We start from the raw sequence: 18,666 nt of genomic DNA, 5'->3' as shown, positions 1-18,666 counted from the left end.
TATAATTTGTTTTTATTTGTGTCCACTATATATGTATATATTTAAGACCATCTAAGAACATAGTTCAAAATATTTATTAAGTTAAATACAAAAAAATTTTTAAAATACTTTTATGTATTTTTTTATTAACGAAATTTATATTCTTATATTGACTTTATGTGCTATATTTATATATTTTATATATATACATATTTATATTTATATAAATTCTTTTTTTTTTGTAAAAATTAAAATTTTATATTTTAATGTTATTTGTTTTTATATATATTTTCATTTTTGTTTTTTTAAACATAATAAAACATGAGAAATTTTAAAATATGAAAAATAAATCAAAAAAAAAATATATAATATTATAAAATTATTATATATATTATTTGGAATTATCATATTAGGCTTAGCCTCATGCGATATTACATATATATATGTATAATATATATATTTATATTTAAATAAATATTAAATATTATATAATAAAATAAATAGATACTCAAAATAAAATATATACATATATATATTATGTATGTCAAAAATTGTATATAAATTCTAATATATCATAAAATTATATTTTCATATATTTTTTTTTTTTCTTATTTTTACATATGTGTAATAGGAATGATAAAAAAAAAAAATTTTTTTTTTTTGGTTATAAATTAACCTTTCGAGAATATAAACGCAAAAGAATTATTATGAACTTAAAATAAATAAATAAAATAAAAAAAAATATTATTAAGGGAAATTATTTTTTTTCATCTTTTTTCTTTTTTTTTTTTCCATTTTGTAATATTAAAATTTATATTTTGAATAAATGGGAAAGATGAGGAAAACATGAAAATAATATTAAAAATTACTTTGCTCTTTTCCCTATTAAATAATTTGAGTATGTGCTTCAGAATATATGATGGGAATAATAAAGGGAGTTTATTTTTATATTCGAATAAAAGGAATAATATATTAAATCGAAATAAATATAACACAAATAAAAAATGTAAAAGTATATTATATAATAAGGACATAGATAATAGTAGTAATATTAGTAGTGAAGAAAAAGAAGCATTAATTAGAGAACAAATAAAAAAAGAAAAAGAAGAATATGAAAAGATTAAACAAGAAAACAAAGATTTTATTAATAATAATTTTGAATATATAAGTAATAATATACCTATAAATGTAGAAAAAAGATATGCCTATGAAAAATTTAAATATAGTCACGAATTACTTACATACATATTTTTTGTAATTAATTTATTTAAACATGAACAATTTAAAAATAAACTATATAAAGAATATCTTGAAAAGGAGGCGTTAAAAGAAAATAAAAATATCATTTCATCACATCAAAATGATAAAGAACATGATATATCAGTTTTAAATAATACAGAAAAAAACATGACACACATCCAAAAAGAAAGAAACCATAAACTCATATCCAACTTTATACACCGATTTGGAGATAAATTCAAATTCTTTAATACTCCTGACAAAATACAAAGAGAAGATTTAGCAAATATGTTTAAAATGGAACAAGAGGATAAAGAAAAATTCTTTAAAAAAATTAAAATAAAAAATGAAAAAACAAATGAATATTATTTTGTTATATATTACTGTAATTGGAAATATGAGTGCATGGCATTGTATAATGCCTTCCATAATATTTTAAATAATAATTATAATAATATAAACTTTTATGAAATCCTACATAAGCAAGATGAAGAAAAACAAGAAAGTGAATTAGATGATGACGAACAAGAAATAGGTTCAAATAAAAAAGGAAAGAAAAAAAAAGGAGATGAATATGATCAACAAGAAGGAGATAGTGATGAAAATGATTTAAGCATAAAAGATATTGAACAAATTAAACAGATGTATATTAAAGATTTAGAAAGTAATAAAGTTATGGATATGGAAAGTTTATTGAATGAAGAATATAATACAAATGCAGAGGATAATTCTGAAGGAAATGATAAAGGAAAAAGTGAAAACTCAGGAACAGATAAAGAAGGAACGCTACCCACAGATAATACCTCAGAAGAAAAAAAAACAAAAACCTTTCAAGAAATTATGGAAGAAGAAAAAAAAAAATTAGATGAAGAATTTTTTTTACATGGATATTCAAAATATGAAGATGAAGAACAAATTAAAAAAGAGGAACAACTTATAAAAGAAAGTAAAAGAATTATCAAAGAAGAAAAATTAAATAAAACTCGTTTAAATAGTAAAAAGGATTTTAATAATATACTTAATGATTTCTATATTTATATGGATAATTATAAACGTTATTATAATTATTCAAACAATGATGATAATAGTGATATAATAAATCAAAATACAAATAATGATACAGAAATAGATGATCAAACAAAAAAAAAAGATCAAACAAAAAGTAAACTAAAAAAAAATAATCATAATGATATAGATGTTGGTGATATTAATATATCAAATTCTAATCACGATATAAACAATCAAAATGGTGATGATAATAATAAAACAAAAGTAAATATAAATGTTATCTTTGTTCGAATAAGTAATAGCACAGTAATTGGAAAAACTAAAAATATAAAAAAAAAAATTAAGAAAAAGTGGATCTATTCACATGAAAAAGAAATTAAATTTTATGAATTAATTTTATCTCTTATGTTAAATGAAAATATCTATTATAAAAATATTCCACATATGGATATATTTTCATTAACATATAATAAACAAAATTTATTTGAATTCTTTAACTCAATACAAACAAATTTAAAACATAGCTTTATTCATAAAAATAATGTGTATGATATATATAATCATATACATGGTGGTGCTTTAGATATATATAATTTTAATATATATGATAAAAGTACATATCAAAATGGAGTACAAAATGATGATATGAATATACAAAATGATGATAAAAATATACAAAATGATAATATGAATATACAAAATGATGATATTAATATACAAAATGATGATGTAGTTTTGGAGCAGTTAGATATAAATGATGAAATCCATGATATGGAAAATTATGGAGTCATATATGATAAACTAGAAGAAGACACAAATGAAAATGATTTAAATAATAATCAAGAAAACATGTACAATAATAATATGGATGATACAGTAGATACAAACCCAATTAATATTAAAAAACATAACAAGAAAAAAAAAAGCAAATATGAAACATTATTTAAACAAAAATATATTAATGTTCTTGTTAATAATATTAGAAATAAAATATCAATTGAAAAAATTAGTTCAATATCAAATGTAGATAATTATTCAAACTATACCGTTGATACATTTAAACATATTTCTTTAAATAATATTTTTAAAAAAAATTCTACTCATGAACATTTTAAAATTGATAAAAATTATGTATATTATTTAAATCATAAAATACCAAAAGATATCTTTCCATTTATTCTTCAGTTGTCATTAGCCTTTAAATATGAACACACACATATATTAATCAATGCACCCAAAAAGGTAGAATTTATATATCGTAATGTATGAAGACAATTAATTGTTTATACTCATATGTGTTTAGACAAAGGTATCAAAATGGAAAGAAAGAAGAAAAAAAAAATACAATGATTATATGATATATATATATATATATATATATATATTAATAGTTGAACATTTTATGTCCCATAACTTTTTTATGTTTCCTTTTTATTTTTTTAATTTTTTTGTTATTTTTATTTTATTTAATTACTTATCATTTATTTATTTTTTATTTTTTTTAATTATTTAAATAACACAAGTTATTTAATTTAACCATTAAAACGTTATAATTTCTTTTTTCTTCTTTTAAGTAGTTATTATAAATATTTATTATTTTGTCATTTAATAACCAATGTTATAAAAATAAATGAATGGATATTTATAAATTATAAAAAAATTAAAAAAATAAATAAAATAAAAAAAATATATATATATAAATAAACATTGTAGAAGGCATATTAAGTGTAATTATTAAGTTATAAATATAAATATCCTTAATAATTCTCTTTTCTATTTAGACATTATTAAATTATAAGTATAACAAGTATTAATAACTACCGTTACGTTCACTGGGCACATATAAAAATATATATATATATATATATATAAACATACATACATATATATATATATATTGATGATAATCGTTTTAGTTTTCTTTATTTTTACTTTTTATACTTGCATACTTAAATATAGTAGCAAGCTCTAATAACTCCGATTCAAAATTATTTTCATGACACAATTGTAAGAATTGATCAACATCAATATATGAAAGATACGTCCTTAAAAATACTAAAGATTCTTTTAATAATTCTTTACTCATATATGAATTATTTGATGTTTTTAATTTCATCATTTTATCACATAACATAAAAATAGATTTATTACACAAATGAAATATTTTCTGAAGTAATTCATTCTTTTTATTCTCTAATTCATTTATTTGTTCTTCATTTTCATTTCGCGTTTGTTTCCTTCTCAATTTATTTTTTTCAATATCGTTAGCTTCTTTTATTATAATAAGATTATTAATTCCTTCATATAGTAATCTCACAACATAATATTCATCTAAAAAATAAATAATATATATATATATATATATATATTAATATATTATAAATGTAACAAAAAAAAAAAGATGTATTATATAAAATAAAAAAAAAAAAATCAAGTGAAAAATAATTCAATACATACATATATATATCCTTCTAAATATTTATTCTCTTTTATATTATATATTTGTACTTACCCAAATTGGCATCATCCAATTTTTCCAAAACAAAATGCACTACAGAAAATTCATCCACTATTAAGTTTTCTATTAACAAACTTATTACAATATTTAAGAGTACTGAGTTATTAAAATGAGAATATACAATATTAATTAGGTCCATTTCAAATACTCTCCTGTCATCATCTGACGAAAAATTTTGAGCTTCTTTGTAATTAAGAAGTATAATAGAATGATTTTTGAATGCTTGCTTTAATGAAGAAACATTAGAAGAATCAAATAGTATAAGTGATTTAAAAAAAAGTATAAATAAATCATAACTATTCCAAGAAATAGTATCTTTTAAAAAATCATTTTCAAATACATAACTATTAAACATATTTCCATCTATATGATTATTCGAAATATTAGTTATAATATTCATTATATTTTGTGATAAGTTAGCAAAAAATAAAGGAACATTATTTAAAAATGATTTACCATTTAAAAAGTTCATAAAACCTTGAATTATTATATTCATTGATTCATTAAATTTTTTAATTGCATCATCTTTTGTATGATTCTCATTTTTTTTTAAAAGTAAAGATCTATCTTGTATATTATTTATTTCATCATATGTATATTTTATCATACTATTAAATATTAAATATTCATGAAATTCATCATGTTTATTATCATTAACACATTTAAAATTATTACAATAATTAATAATACATCTAGGAATCAAATTCTCTAACTCATTTTTATAAACTAACGAACAAGATTTAAAATAAAAATTACGACTCCATTTTCTAAAATATTTCTTCTTAACAACACAATACACTAATTTTGTAAATTGTTTTAAATTCTCTGATAAATCTAATTTTTCTAATTCCTCATTAAATGTTTCATAATCAAAAATATAATCATTATTATTATCAACAATATCATTTTCACTTTCTTCAAACGTGTAATCATCTTTATCATTATTATCAACATCATCATTATTATTATTATTATTATTATCTTCACACAAATATTCATCATCACTATATTCATCAGAATTATATTTTACATCAGCTTCTATACAAAAAGGAATTTTACTATCTAACATTTTTAATTCATTTAAGGTTTGTTCATTCTTTTTTAATATAACAACATTTTTTTTATTGTTTCTATTGAATGGAAATTGTTTCTCTGAACTTTCATTTAATTCATCATCATTATTATTGTTATCATTATTATTGTTATCATTATTATTGTTATCATTATTATTGTCATCATTATTATCATCATTATTATCATCATTATTATCATCATCATTATTATCATCAATATTATCATTATCTTCAATCTCATCACGAGTTCTCTTTTTTCCTTTTTTATTCTTCAACCCATCCGATTCATTTACACCTCCTGCTATTTCATCCACATTATTTTGCATGTTCTCCCCTTGTACCTTCAAAATTTTATTCATGTCCTTATATTTTCTTTTAAAGAAATTTTCCTTACTTTTCAATAATTTATGTTCATACGAAAAAAATGTCAACATGCATAAACATAATTCCATGAATAAATAAAATGACTCGTTATCTAATGTTCCTACTCTCCTTAAAATATACTTAATACATCTAATAATAACAGTTCCTAAATTTTTATTTATTAATAATAACCTATTAATTAAAGATATATAAAAATAATAATTCTTTTGGTTAAAGGAACATAATAATTTATTTACAATACATTCTATTAATATATTATTATATAATTTGCTTTGTAGTTGTACATATATTCCTAATACTTTAGAACTAAATTCAACACTATCTTTATACAATTCTAATATATGTAATACATGTTCTTGTATTAACCATATATCATGCATATTTTTATATGTTTTTTTTTTCTTTTTTCTAAAATCAATTTGTAAGCTACTAATATATTCAACACATTCATAATTTATAAAATGATTAACATTAATACATTTTTCAATTATAGAAGGTAATGTTATTAGATTGGTTTTTAAATTACCCACAGATGGGTCTCCACTATTGTTATTATTATTATTATTTGCATCATTTTTGGCGCCATCATTTTGATCACTTAATTTATTCCTCTCTAATATATTCGTAGTAATACTTTCTATATTCCATACGTGATCATCTAACTCACTATTTTCTTTTAAAAATACTTCTTGGAATATTTGCTTTTGATAAAATCTATGTGTTGCCACACTTTTCAAATTATTTTCTAAATATTTATTTAAAGCATTTTTTAAATAATATAACCTATCATTAAAATTATCACTATGTATTATACTATTAATATAAATATAAATATATTCTATAGTTGTTACATCATTATTATCTATATCTATATTATCAATACATTCTTGTCTTTTTTCAATCAATTCAAAACTATTATTTAATAAATTATCCAATACTTCTTTGTTTTCATCATATATATTTTTAGATATATAAAAAAAATTACTTAAAAGCATATATAAAATATTATCACCCTTAATATATTTCTTCTCTTTATATAATTCTATACATAATTCATACAATTTATGAAATAAATCTAAACAATATTTAAAATCGTATATATAACAACAACTTAACGATATTATACAACGAAACCATAATAAACATTGTAATGGTTTATCCTTAATAAATACTTCAATATTATGATTTAATTTTAAAACAACATCTAATTTTAATTTCTCATTATTCTTCGTAATTATACCTAATATTGTAGCATATATACCTATCTTAACAGGCATATAAAATATACATTCTAGTATCGTGTCAATACATTGTTTTGTTTTACTCTTACTTATCTTCTTACATAATTCAAAAATATCTTCACTATCTATTAATTTATCTCCTATTTTTATTATTTCATTCTTAATAAAATGAAATTCGATATCTTCCATTGCTATAACAATAAGGTCGTATAAATAAATATATATATATAATAAAATAAAGGAAAAATATGTCAAAGGAAATAATGTACAATAAAAATAAACAAGAAACTAACTACAATCCATAAATAAATTATTATATATATATATTGATATATTACTTTAATCAAACCTACATACAAAAATATATATATATTTATAAATATATTACATATGTATGTATATATGTATGTATGAGTTTCTTAATCCTTCTATTTCATTAATATGCTATATATATATATTTATTTATATATACAAAAGTCCTCATTTATAATAATATTAAATATAATTACATTTATTCAAAATATATCAAAATGAAATATATATATATAATACATTATTATCTAAATGTCAAAATTTTAAATAATATTATATACATATATATAACACAATAATATAATTTAAAAATAATATTATGAATTTTATATAAAAACAGTTATTAAATTTAAAACAAGAAAAAATTAAAAAAAAAAAAAAAAAAAAAATATAAATTTATATTCTATTGAAATAAAATATTTGTGTTTGGAAAAATAAGTATGAAATAAAATTCCAACTATTCATAATAAAATAAATAATTATATATGTACATAATTATATTATATATATATATTATATTATTTTATACATATTTTAAATATATATTATTTTTTTTACCTCTATATATATATACAATAATAAATTTATGTACGTGTATTAATGTTCTCATAAGTAAATAATATAAAAAGTTATATTTATATATAAAATATATACACCTAAATATTATAAAAGAACCTTAAAAAATAATAATATAAAATTTTTATGACATTTTTAGAATATATTATAAATATTTTTTATCTAATATATATTTATAGAATATATTTTTCTCATAATAATAAATATATTCAAATACAACGGCATATTATAATATATATTATATTATATATAAAAATAAGAACTTTCTTATTATTATTGTAAAATCCTAATATTTTAATTAAAAGGTAAAATGTTTTTTTATATAAGTTTCTTTGATATTATAAAAATTAAATATATACGTAATATATTTGACACTTCTTATATTGTAATATAAATATAATTATATATATTTCAAAGCAAAATATATAAAATAGAAATGATTTATTTATATGCAACACAAAAATGAAGTAATATGAAAAAATATATATGATAATAATATATATATAAATATATTTATATATGTATATTACGGATAAAATAAAGAATGTAACACAAAGATTAACATACATATTTTGTATATATATTATCATTCAAAACATATTACATATATGTGTCTATAGAAACATATTTATGTTATGAAATATAAAGGGATTATATAATATTTATCATATATATATATATTTATTATTTATTATATTAAGAAATTAGGATAATTCAACAAAATGGCATATTTCAAATTGTTCATAATATAATCTGGGAAAACAAATAATTTAGACCTTTCAGAAAATTTAAAAAATACAATAAAAAGAAAATTAATTGTACTTGTCATATAATTATCTTCATTATCATCATTGTAAAATATATAATCATATTCATTATTTTGTTTGTTTTCTTTATTATCCCTAAATTTAGTAAGTTCTTTTATTTTTATATTCGTATAAATAGTTCTATCATTTTCATTTTCATAACTATATGAATTATATATACATAATAATATATTTAGTATATCCATTAAACTGTCAAAAACCTTTCTACTTCTACATTTTATAATTAATAAATAAATGTAGTTATATATCTTTTCCCATATATCTATATTGCCTATCTCAAATAAATATATCTTATTATAGAACATAAAATGAAAAAAGGATTTTATTATTCCTAAAATGTTATTATTACTATTCATATTAATATAATTATTATTATTACTACTACTACTATTATTGTTATTGTTAATGTTAATGTTAATGTTATCTTTAGTGTTATTATCTTTACAATATTCAAATAAAATGAACAATAATTTAGTTAAATAATTGAAAAAGTTCTCTTGTATATTTAAATAACTTTCTCTATTAACTTCTAGAATATCATTATCATACATATATTCTTCATATGTATCCAATATTTTCATATCATTATTTTTTTGTATTTCATTCTTTACTATTTTTTCTTTACTCCTCATTAATGATATATCATTATCCATTTTATCCTCATTTATTCTGATATATTTATGTAAAAAAATATAATGATAATTTGTAAGATTATTTCTATTGGAATAATTTTCATTTTGTGTCTTATCAAAACAAAATGTATAATCATTCAGCTTTTCTATTTTGATATATTTATTTAAATATTCAAAGTTGTAAAAATGTAACCACTTATTCTTGTCCTTTTTTATTAAGAAATAAGAAAAAACACATAATGCAAGTTTCGAAAAATGAAGTAAAAAATTATTATCATAAATAATTATTTCATCCGAATGTATATCCTTTTTTCTAAAATAAGCATCCATTAATTTAACAATACATTCATATAATTTTACAAAATTAAAATTTTCTATAAAAATTGATGGGATATTAAATATAAAAATATACATATGTTGAAATATTTCATATTCTTTAACCTTAGTAAAAATACATAATAGCTCTTCATATGTTTTATAGATTTCATTCATATTAAAAGAAAGGTTATTCTTTTCAAAAGCATGAACATAATTTAAACAACTGGACGAATAACATGCTTTCTCACAACAATGTAATTTATTATTATGATTTATTTTATTATGATTTATTTTATTATTACTGTTATATATTAATAATAATAATAAGTTTATACATTTTAATAATGACAAAAGAATATAATAATTATCAAAGGATTGTATATAGTCCTTTTCATCCATCACATCCTTTATTTTTCTATATAAATTTATAACATTCTTTATATTTTCAATATCCAATTCATCATAATTATCTTCTTTATATATATCAACAAATGATTGCACAAATACATATATTGACATGAAACAACCCTTTTTATCTTTTAAAAATTTTGAATCAAGAAAATGAAGAAATTCTTCAATATAATCATTAAAAAATTTATAAAAATGAAACATATTTCTTTTTTGTAATATATCATATATATCTTTATAATAATTATTATCATCATTCTTTTGCACATTTCTTAAAATAAAACTTCTTACAAGCATTTTTGATTCCAATGTTTTTAAAAATAATTTATTTTCTTCATTAAATAATTTCTTCTTTTCTATCTCCATATTTAAAATATCCTTAATTTTTATATTCATAAAATTTATCATGTTTTCTATTACAAATACTTTAATATTTTCATCCTTCATAATATTTATATAATGCTCATTTTCATATATTTTGTCTTTTATTTCTTTTAAAATAAAATTTTCAATATATAAATAATTCTCATCATGTTGAAGACCTTCTCTCCTTTTAATATCACAAATGAAGTTACAGTCTAATAATTCTACCTTGTCTAATTTATCGCATATATTTAAAAATGAATCACATATAGATTTATAATTTTTATCAACATCATCATTATTATGTAATAGTTCATCCTTATGAATATTTCTTCCTTTTAAATATAAAAGAAATTCATTTAAATTATATTCTTTTTTTTGAAACAGGTCTTTTATCTTTTCAGTTACATTTTTCAATAATATTATTTGTTCATACATTGTAATATTCTCAACAGATTTGTTGTCCCTAAAAATATGTTTTTCATATATATCAAGAAGGTAATGTTTTTTTAATAAATATAAAACAACAGAACTACAATAATTTCTTACATTTTGAATATCCTTAAAATTTAAATTTATATCAAAATAATCTTTTAATAAATTAAAGTATACGAATTTGGTGTAATAATAAAATGGCACTTTATGTATTAAATAATATAATAATTCATTTATATGTATTAAATAATTGACATGAATATTTTTTGATATAAATGTAGACAATAATTCAAAGGATATAATACATATATGAACATTCATATATATATCACCTGATAATATTTCATATCTATCTATTAATTTTATAATGATATAACATAAAGTGCTTAATATATATTTGCTATTTACAATTGAAACTTTTATTAATATATTATTTAATATATTTTTTATATCCTCTTCAATATTTAATACATTTTTATAATATGATACTATTTTTTCAATAGCAGCTTTTTGTTTTTCCAAATTATTATATCTAAGCAATTTAGAAAAATATATTTCTTTTTCTTTATATTTTATTGTAATTTCATCCTTTTTGGTTTCTTCAATTTTTAAATCATTATAGTCATTTTCAATTTTTTCACTATTCTTTATATAAAAAAATAATAAATCTTGTATATTTCTTAATTCAAAAAAAGAATTATGAGATGATAATATACAGCTATTTATACAATCTGTTATAAATAGCTCTGATTTTTTATTACCTTCAATTTTTTCATACCATCCTAGTAATATAGAACAAATGCATCTTTCATCAATCTTTTTGATATCACCATAAGTTGTATTACCACAACTATTATTATTCTTCATATTATTGTTATTATTGTTATTATTGTTGTTATTTTTATTTATATTATTATTTTGATGAGCTGTATCCATATTACATCTTTCAAAACACATTAACATTTTTGTATCATCAGCGTTATTCTCCTTCTCATTTGACACATAATCACAAAACTTCATACACACACTTTTAAGTGTATTCAAAAAAGGTATACACATTTTTAGATTCATCATATGTGTATCAATAATTCTACATATAAAACATAAAAAATAATCAATAGTTATACAAAATAATTCCTTTAAATTTATCTTTTTAAGAAATTCATTTAAAAACATAAATATTGCTTCATTAATTATTTCATTATTAATTAAATAGAAATTTTCTAATTCTCTAATCAATAAATTTATTCCATATATAGAAAACTCAAATTCATTTTTCATTTTAAAAAAATCCACTCTCATTCTTATCATAGTTTTACTCACATCTTTGAAACATATATTTTCAAAAAAATTAAATTTCATCATATCATTTTTTTCAGTCATTATATCATATATTAAAACCTCCTTGTACATATATTTTATAATATCATGAATTTTTTTATTCACCTTTTTCAAATCAGATACATTATATATATATTTATCCAAATTTGAGTTATTACCATATACTTCTAAATTATTTTTATTCTCTATATCTATTTGTAGATATATATCTCTTTCTAACTTTTCATATATTGATTTAAATATTTCATCACATACCACATTATTGTTATTATCATTAATGTTTATATTATCCATATGATTTATATTGTCCAATTTAGTTAAAAAAAAATACTTCAATTTCTTATAATTTTTATATATTAATAATTCAGAATACTGCATGAATAAAAATAAATATATATAATTATAACAATATTTACTAAGATTTACATACTGATTAATTAAATTGATGTTTCTTTCATTGTTAATATATTCATATATATTTTTCAAAATATGATCTTTTCTAGTCTCAAATTTTTTTATTTCATTTATAAAATTTTCATCAAAGTCTTTTTCATTATTATTTTTTAAAAAATTCTTATAAAATGATGTATCAATATTACAATCTTTAAATGAATTCAAAATGCCTTCTACAAAATTATGAAGAGTATCATATGTTACTCTTTTGTTATTCACATTATATAAATTATTATTACATGTTATTTTATAATCACAAATATTATCTTTCATTCGATCCTTATAAAAACAAGATAATTCATTAATAAAATAATAAGAATCATTATCCATAATTGTAAAATTCACATTTTTTTTTTCATCATCTTTTTTGTTTTTTTTTTTAATCAAATTAGACATACAAAAATTATCCATTTCAAATCTGTTAATTAATTTTATATATTCCATATTATTCTTATTTACAACATTATTTAATATATTATATCCTTTTTTATTTTCAAATGTTTTACTTTCAATATTTCTCTTTTCATTTAATAAAAGGAAATCATTTTTTAAAGAATCTAAATAAGGTATATTTGCATTATCACAATATATACTATTTATATTCATATGATGTTGTATAGATAATGAAAAGAACAAAATACTTAAACCTAAAAAGGAATATTCTGAATATATATCACTTTTTAATTTTATATAATATATGAAAAGGTCTCTAATTTTAAATGCATGCTCATGGATAAAACCTAAAAATGGATTATAATATATAATATAAAACATAATTATACATAAACATTTATACTTTTCTCCTAATTCAATCTTATTATTTTTAGATAAATCGTGTAATAAATTATCAGATAATAATATATAGTCTAACCAATTATATGATAATTTATGAAGACTCATATGATCTAGTTTTAAAAAACAGTGAGATATATAAAGACCATATATTTTATGAAATGAGAACATATCATAATACATGATACAATCTTTGATATTCTCCTTCAACATATTATTAATATTATCATTTTTAAGTGTTATAAAACAACTTGATAATTTTAAAACATTTTTTAACAAATTTATATTACAAATATGCCTATTGTTTATATCCTTTACATTTTTATTACAATTTATATATTTCTCTATAGACGTTAATACAAATACAATACTATAAAATGCACAATCATTGTCAATATTAATATCTGTTATTTCTGAATGTATCAATTTTTTGAGTACATTATTCCAATTACATAAAAATGATTCAGAAAAAAAAGATAGATACAAAAATTTAATACAATATTTTAAAAGATTACTATCAAAAGGAATATTGTCTTTAATATAATTATTATATATATATATAATATATTTAGTTACTTTTTCTAATATGCCATAATATTTTTTATCAAATTTTTTTTCCTTTTTAATAATTGTACCAAAATATAATAAATTAAAATATATTTTTATAATCATTTGATTATCCATATTGTGTATTTCTTCAAATTTTGTTCTATCTAAGAAATTTAAAAGATCAGAAAATAATTCGTCATTTTTCAAATTTGTTAATATATATACTTTTGTTAAAAATTTGCTACTATATTTTAATAACCTCAAACTATTATAAGTACTATTACAATTTTCAGTTATATTTTTATTTTTAATGTGTAATAAATTTTGTATAATTAAATTAAATCTTTCTTTCATTAAAATGTATAATTTATCATATATTATACTCACCTTACTATTCAACAAAGATATATTCTTAAAAGAATATATCATTTTGTTATCTTTATTCTTTTCATTATTTTTAAAAAATTTCTTTATCTTTTTTATTAAAAAGGTAAAAACAATACAATATGTTATCATATAATTATCATTATCCAAATAGCTTTCAAGCTTTATTATATTCAACAAATATAAGTCCATAATTAAAAATATATAATAAATACTTTCTATATGTATAAATTTGTCTATTTTTAAATTTCTAATATATTTTATTAAATTATATAAATGAATCACGTTAAAACGACTATAATTATTATTGGAATATTCAATTAATGATTTCATGTCATCTATTGAAATATTTTCATTACACATGTGTAGATTATAATTTATAATATTATAACCCAAAAATTCATCAATATTATCACAATTATCATATTTATTATTTATACTATTTGTTTGACTCTTATTATTATGAGCTTCATTTAATTTATTAATTTGGTTTAGAATCACTGTTTTATTTTTTTCATCATATTGATCCTTGTCTATTAAAAAATATAATACATCTTTATTCTTCATATTAAATAATATTGTTGAAACAAAATAAATATATTCATCAAAAGATATTTTTATATCTTTATATAAATTTAAATAATCTTTTGACAAATCAGACAAAATCACATCACTACTATTTTCATATAATAATAAGTAATATATAAAGGCACAACTAATAGAAGAAATATTATCAACCAAAAATATATTAACACACCATTTTAATAAAGTGCTAATAAGTACACTATTTTTTGAATAATATATAAATGAATCTATTATATTAATAATATTTTGAATAAGAACATTTTTCCAATTATTCATAGAGCACAAATATATTGTATTATAAACATTTTGTTCCATATTATTATTATTATTATTATTATTATTATTATTACTATTACTATTATTGTTAATGTTTATATTTTTTTCTTTTTTATCACTTATTTCACTTAATATTAAATATTCCATCATATTATGTAATTCATTTATAGTTTCTACTTTCTTATATACAATATAAAATTTGTTCATATTTAATTTTAAGATATGCTTATAATACTTCTCCAATATGTCTAAAACTTTTATTATATTATTATATAATATATAAGAATCTTTATCACATTTTTTATATTTCCTTAGCTTATCAAAATAAATATATGTTAATATAAAAGATTTGTTTAAAACTATTGTATTTATATTATCATATTTAATGTTTAATTCAAAAAATTTTTCTATTAAACAAGATAATTGACTGCTACAAGTATATATATTGGAATATATATTATTCATACAAAGGGAGCTATTATTGACAGTGATATTATTATTATTATTATCATCATTATTATTATTGTTGTTGTTCTTTATATGTATGTTATTCATATAATCCTTATTGTCGTCATTATAGTGCTCGTTTATATTTCTCAAATACATAAATATAAAGAGAAAAATATAATTATTATACTCCTCAATATATTCATACTTTGTAATATTATCTAATATGGTTATGATAACATCAAATATATTTTTAATAAATTCTTCATCCTTCAATCTGATAGTAGAATATACATTATTCGATATATAATCTTCAAATTGTGATTTATCATTAAATAATTTTTGAAATGTATTAAATTCATCTTTAAAATTAATATTAATTTTATTACTATCATAATAAAAAAGAAAATAAAATATGTACATCAATATTAAATGCAAATATTTCTTCTCACTACATAATAATCTAGAACCATTCTTGAATAATAACAGAAGTGTTGTAATATAATTTATATTATATATATTATTATCAAAATATATGAATATAGAAAAAATTAACTCAACAAAAAATGAATCATTATAATTGATAAACCTCTTTTTACTTTGAAGTAATGATAAGGCATAATCTTTGATTTCATCATATTTTTCATTTGAACAAATAATATAAGAACTATATGTTAAATTATAATTATTTATAAATGTATTCAAGAAATATAATGTATTCTTTTTCATTTTTATATGATTTTTTATATTATAACCTTTTTTATTAAGAAATTTCTCTTTATAAATTTTATTTATATATATATCAACAAATTTTATCTCATCAATATTTTTACAATATATAGGAATTAATAAAAACTCATTGAGATATTTCACAAAATTCATTATTTTATAATTCATATCATATGAATAATCATTATATAAATAATCACACATTATTTTCTTATTCTTTCCATTATTTAATATCTCTAAACTTTCAATAAATTTTATTATCAAAAATATACACATTTCTTTATCTACACATAATTTGTCACTATTCTCAATTATTAATTTTTGATATTTTATTTTCTCATCATCACATATATTTATAAAACATATATCTAATAATATCATTAATGTACTATTATATAAAATACGACTACTATTACTTTTATTAATATTTTTAAAATATCCTTCTATCATATTTGACACTGGAAGTTTTAAACCTTCAATAGACTTACATCTTAAAATACAATTACTGATAATTTCAATTAGTTTATTTCTCAAGCTTGCTTCACAAATAAATATCTCATCCATTAAAAGAGGAACCAGCTGAAAAAAAATAAAAAAATAAAATAAAATAAAAGAAAAGAAAATAAAAGAAAAAATAATATTTATTAATAAATAGGCACATAACTTATTTGGTATATAAAATATATATTATATATATATATATTATTATTATTACTTTGTTTAAGACAGCCTCAATTTTATCATCCTTTGTTAAACATAGATTTAACAGAATTTCATCGTAACTCTTTTTCTTCTTTTCTTCTTGATTCATTTTTCAAACAAGGACACAAATAAATAAATAAATAAATATATATATATATATATATATATATATATATATATATATATAATAAATGATGATCCTAAAAATTTTATTACTCGCTAAATATATTTATGGAGCTTATATATATTTCCTATGATGGAGAATTATATATATTTAAAAACGTCATGAAAAGAATATGTCATAATAATTTTCATTAATATATTATTTTAATTATATATTGTTATTTAATTATTATATTTCTTATTTGACATATTTAATTATATATAATATATATATAATTTTTATTATGATATTTTTTGATATATAGCATTTATTATTATATAATATTTCATCTTACATATTTTTATTTCCAAAATGTAAAACTTTTTCATATTAATTTAAAAAAAAAAAAAAAAAAAAATACAAATATATAAAATATATATTATAATATATTAAAATTTATTGAATATTATTTAAAACGGATTCACGTATGCAAAATATATATATTATATTATATATATAACGTATAGTATAATATTACATATAATCATGAACCATATATGCAAAATATATTTCCCATATAATATATTTTATATTATTATATAAATAGTAAAAAAAAAAAAAAAAAATTATATTGCGATAAATAATGAATATATTAGATTTGTTCTTAATTATATTAACTCACATATATACATATATTGAAAATATTTATATTTATCCTTATAATTTTATTAACCTAAGATAGAATTAACATAAAAAAAATTAATATTATATGACAAATTATAAATTTCAAGTTGTAACTCTTTGATTTCTTTATAATTTTTATGATATTAATTATACCTATTTTTAATATAATATTATAAATTAAATGAATTTTCCTTTATTTTTTTTTTAATAATCTCCTTATTACATTCAAACATGTACTACGATAATTCTTTTTCTTTCTTTTTATTTTTATTAAAAGTTTAGACTTTTTTCTTTAGATATTAAAAACG

The 18,666-nt window shown here is 17.5% G+C and overlaps 3 protein-coding genes across 3 annotated transcripts; 1 reads left to right on the top strand and 2 right to left on the bottom strand.

The window, feature by feature from the left end:
• Nucleotides 1-825: 825 nt before the first annotated feature.
• PADL01_1368500 (conserved Plasmodium protein, unknown function) lies at nt 826-3,495 on the top strand (the record flags this gene model as incomplete). Its single annotated transcript, XM_028684265.1, has 1 exon — nt 826-3,495. The coding sequence occupies one exon, from the start codon at nt 826-828 to the stop codon at nt 3,493-3,495; it is 2,670 nt and encodes an 889-aa protein (XP_028540360.1).
• Nucleotides 3,496-4,138: 643 nt separating this feature from the next.
• On the bottom strand, nt 4,139-7,631 carry PADL01_1368400 (conserved Plasmodium protein, unknown function; the record flags this gene model as incomplete). The annotated part of the gene is made up of 2 exons (XM_028684264.1): nt 4,139-4,557; nt 4,739-7,631. The coding sequence occupies 2 exons, from the start codon at nt 7,629-7,631 to the stop codon at nt 4,139-4,141; spliced, it is 3,312 nt and encodes a 1,103-aa protein (XP_028540359.1).
• A 1,390-nt stretch (nt 7,632-9,021) lies between these two features.
• On the bottom strand, nt 9,022-17,680 carry PADL01_1368300 (conserved Plasmodium protein, unknown function; the record flags this gene model as incomplete). The annotated part of the gene is made up of 2 exons (XM_028684263.1): nt 9,022-17,448; nt 17,585-17,680. The coding sequence occupies 2 exons, from the start codon at nt 17,678-17,680 to the stop codon at nt 9,022-9,024; spliced, it is 8,523 nt and encodes a 2,840-aa protein (XP_028540358.1).
• Nucleotides 17,681-18,666: the final 986 nt, after the last annotated feature.

The sequence above is a fragment of the Plasmodium sp. gorilla clade G2 genome (assembly GCF_900097015.1).
Source record: "Plasmodium sp. gorilla clade G2 genome assembly, chromosome: 13".
Taxonomy (NCBI): domain Eukaryota; phylum Apicomplexa; class Aconoidasida; order Haemosporida; family Plasmodiidae; genus Plasmodium; species Plasmodium adleri (nom. inval.).
Note: the sequence above shows the minus strand (reverse complement) of the source record. Positions and strands in the feature narration are given on the sequence as shown.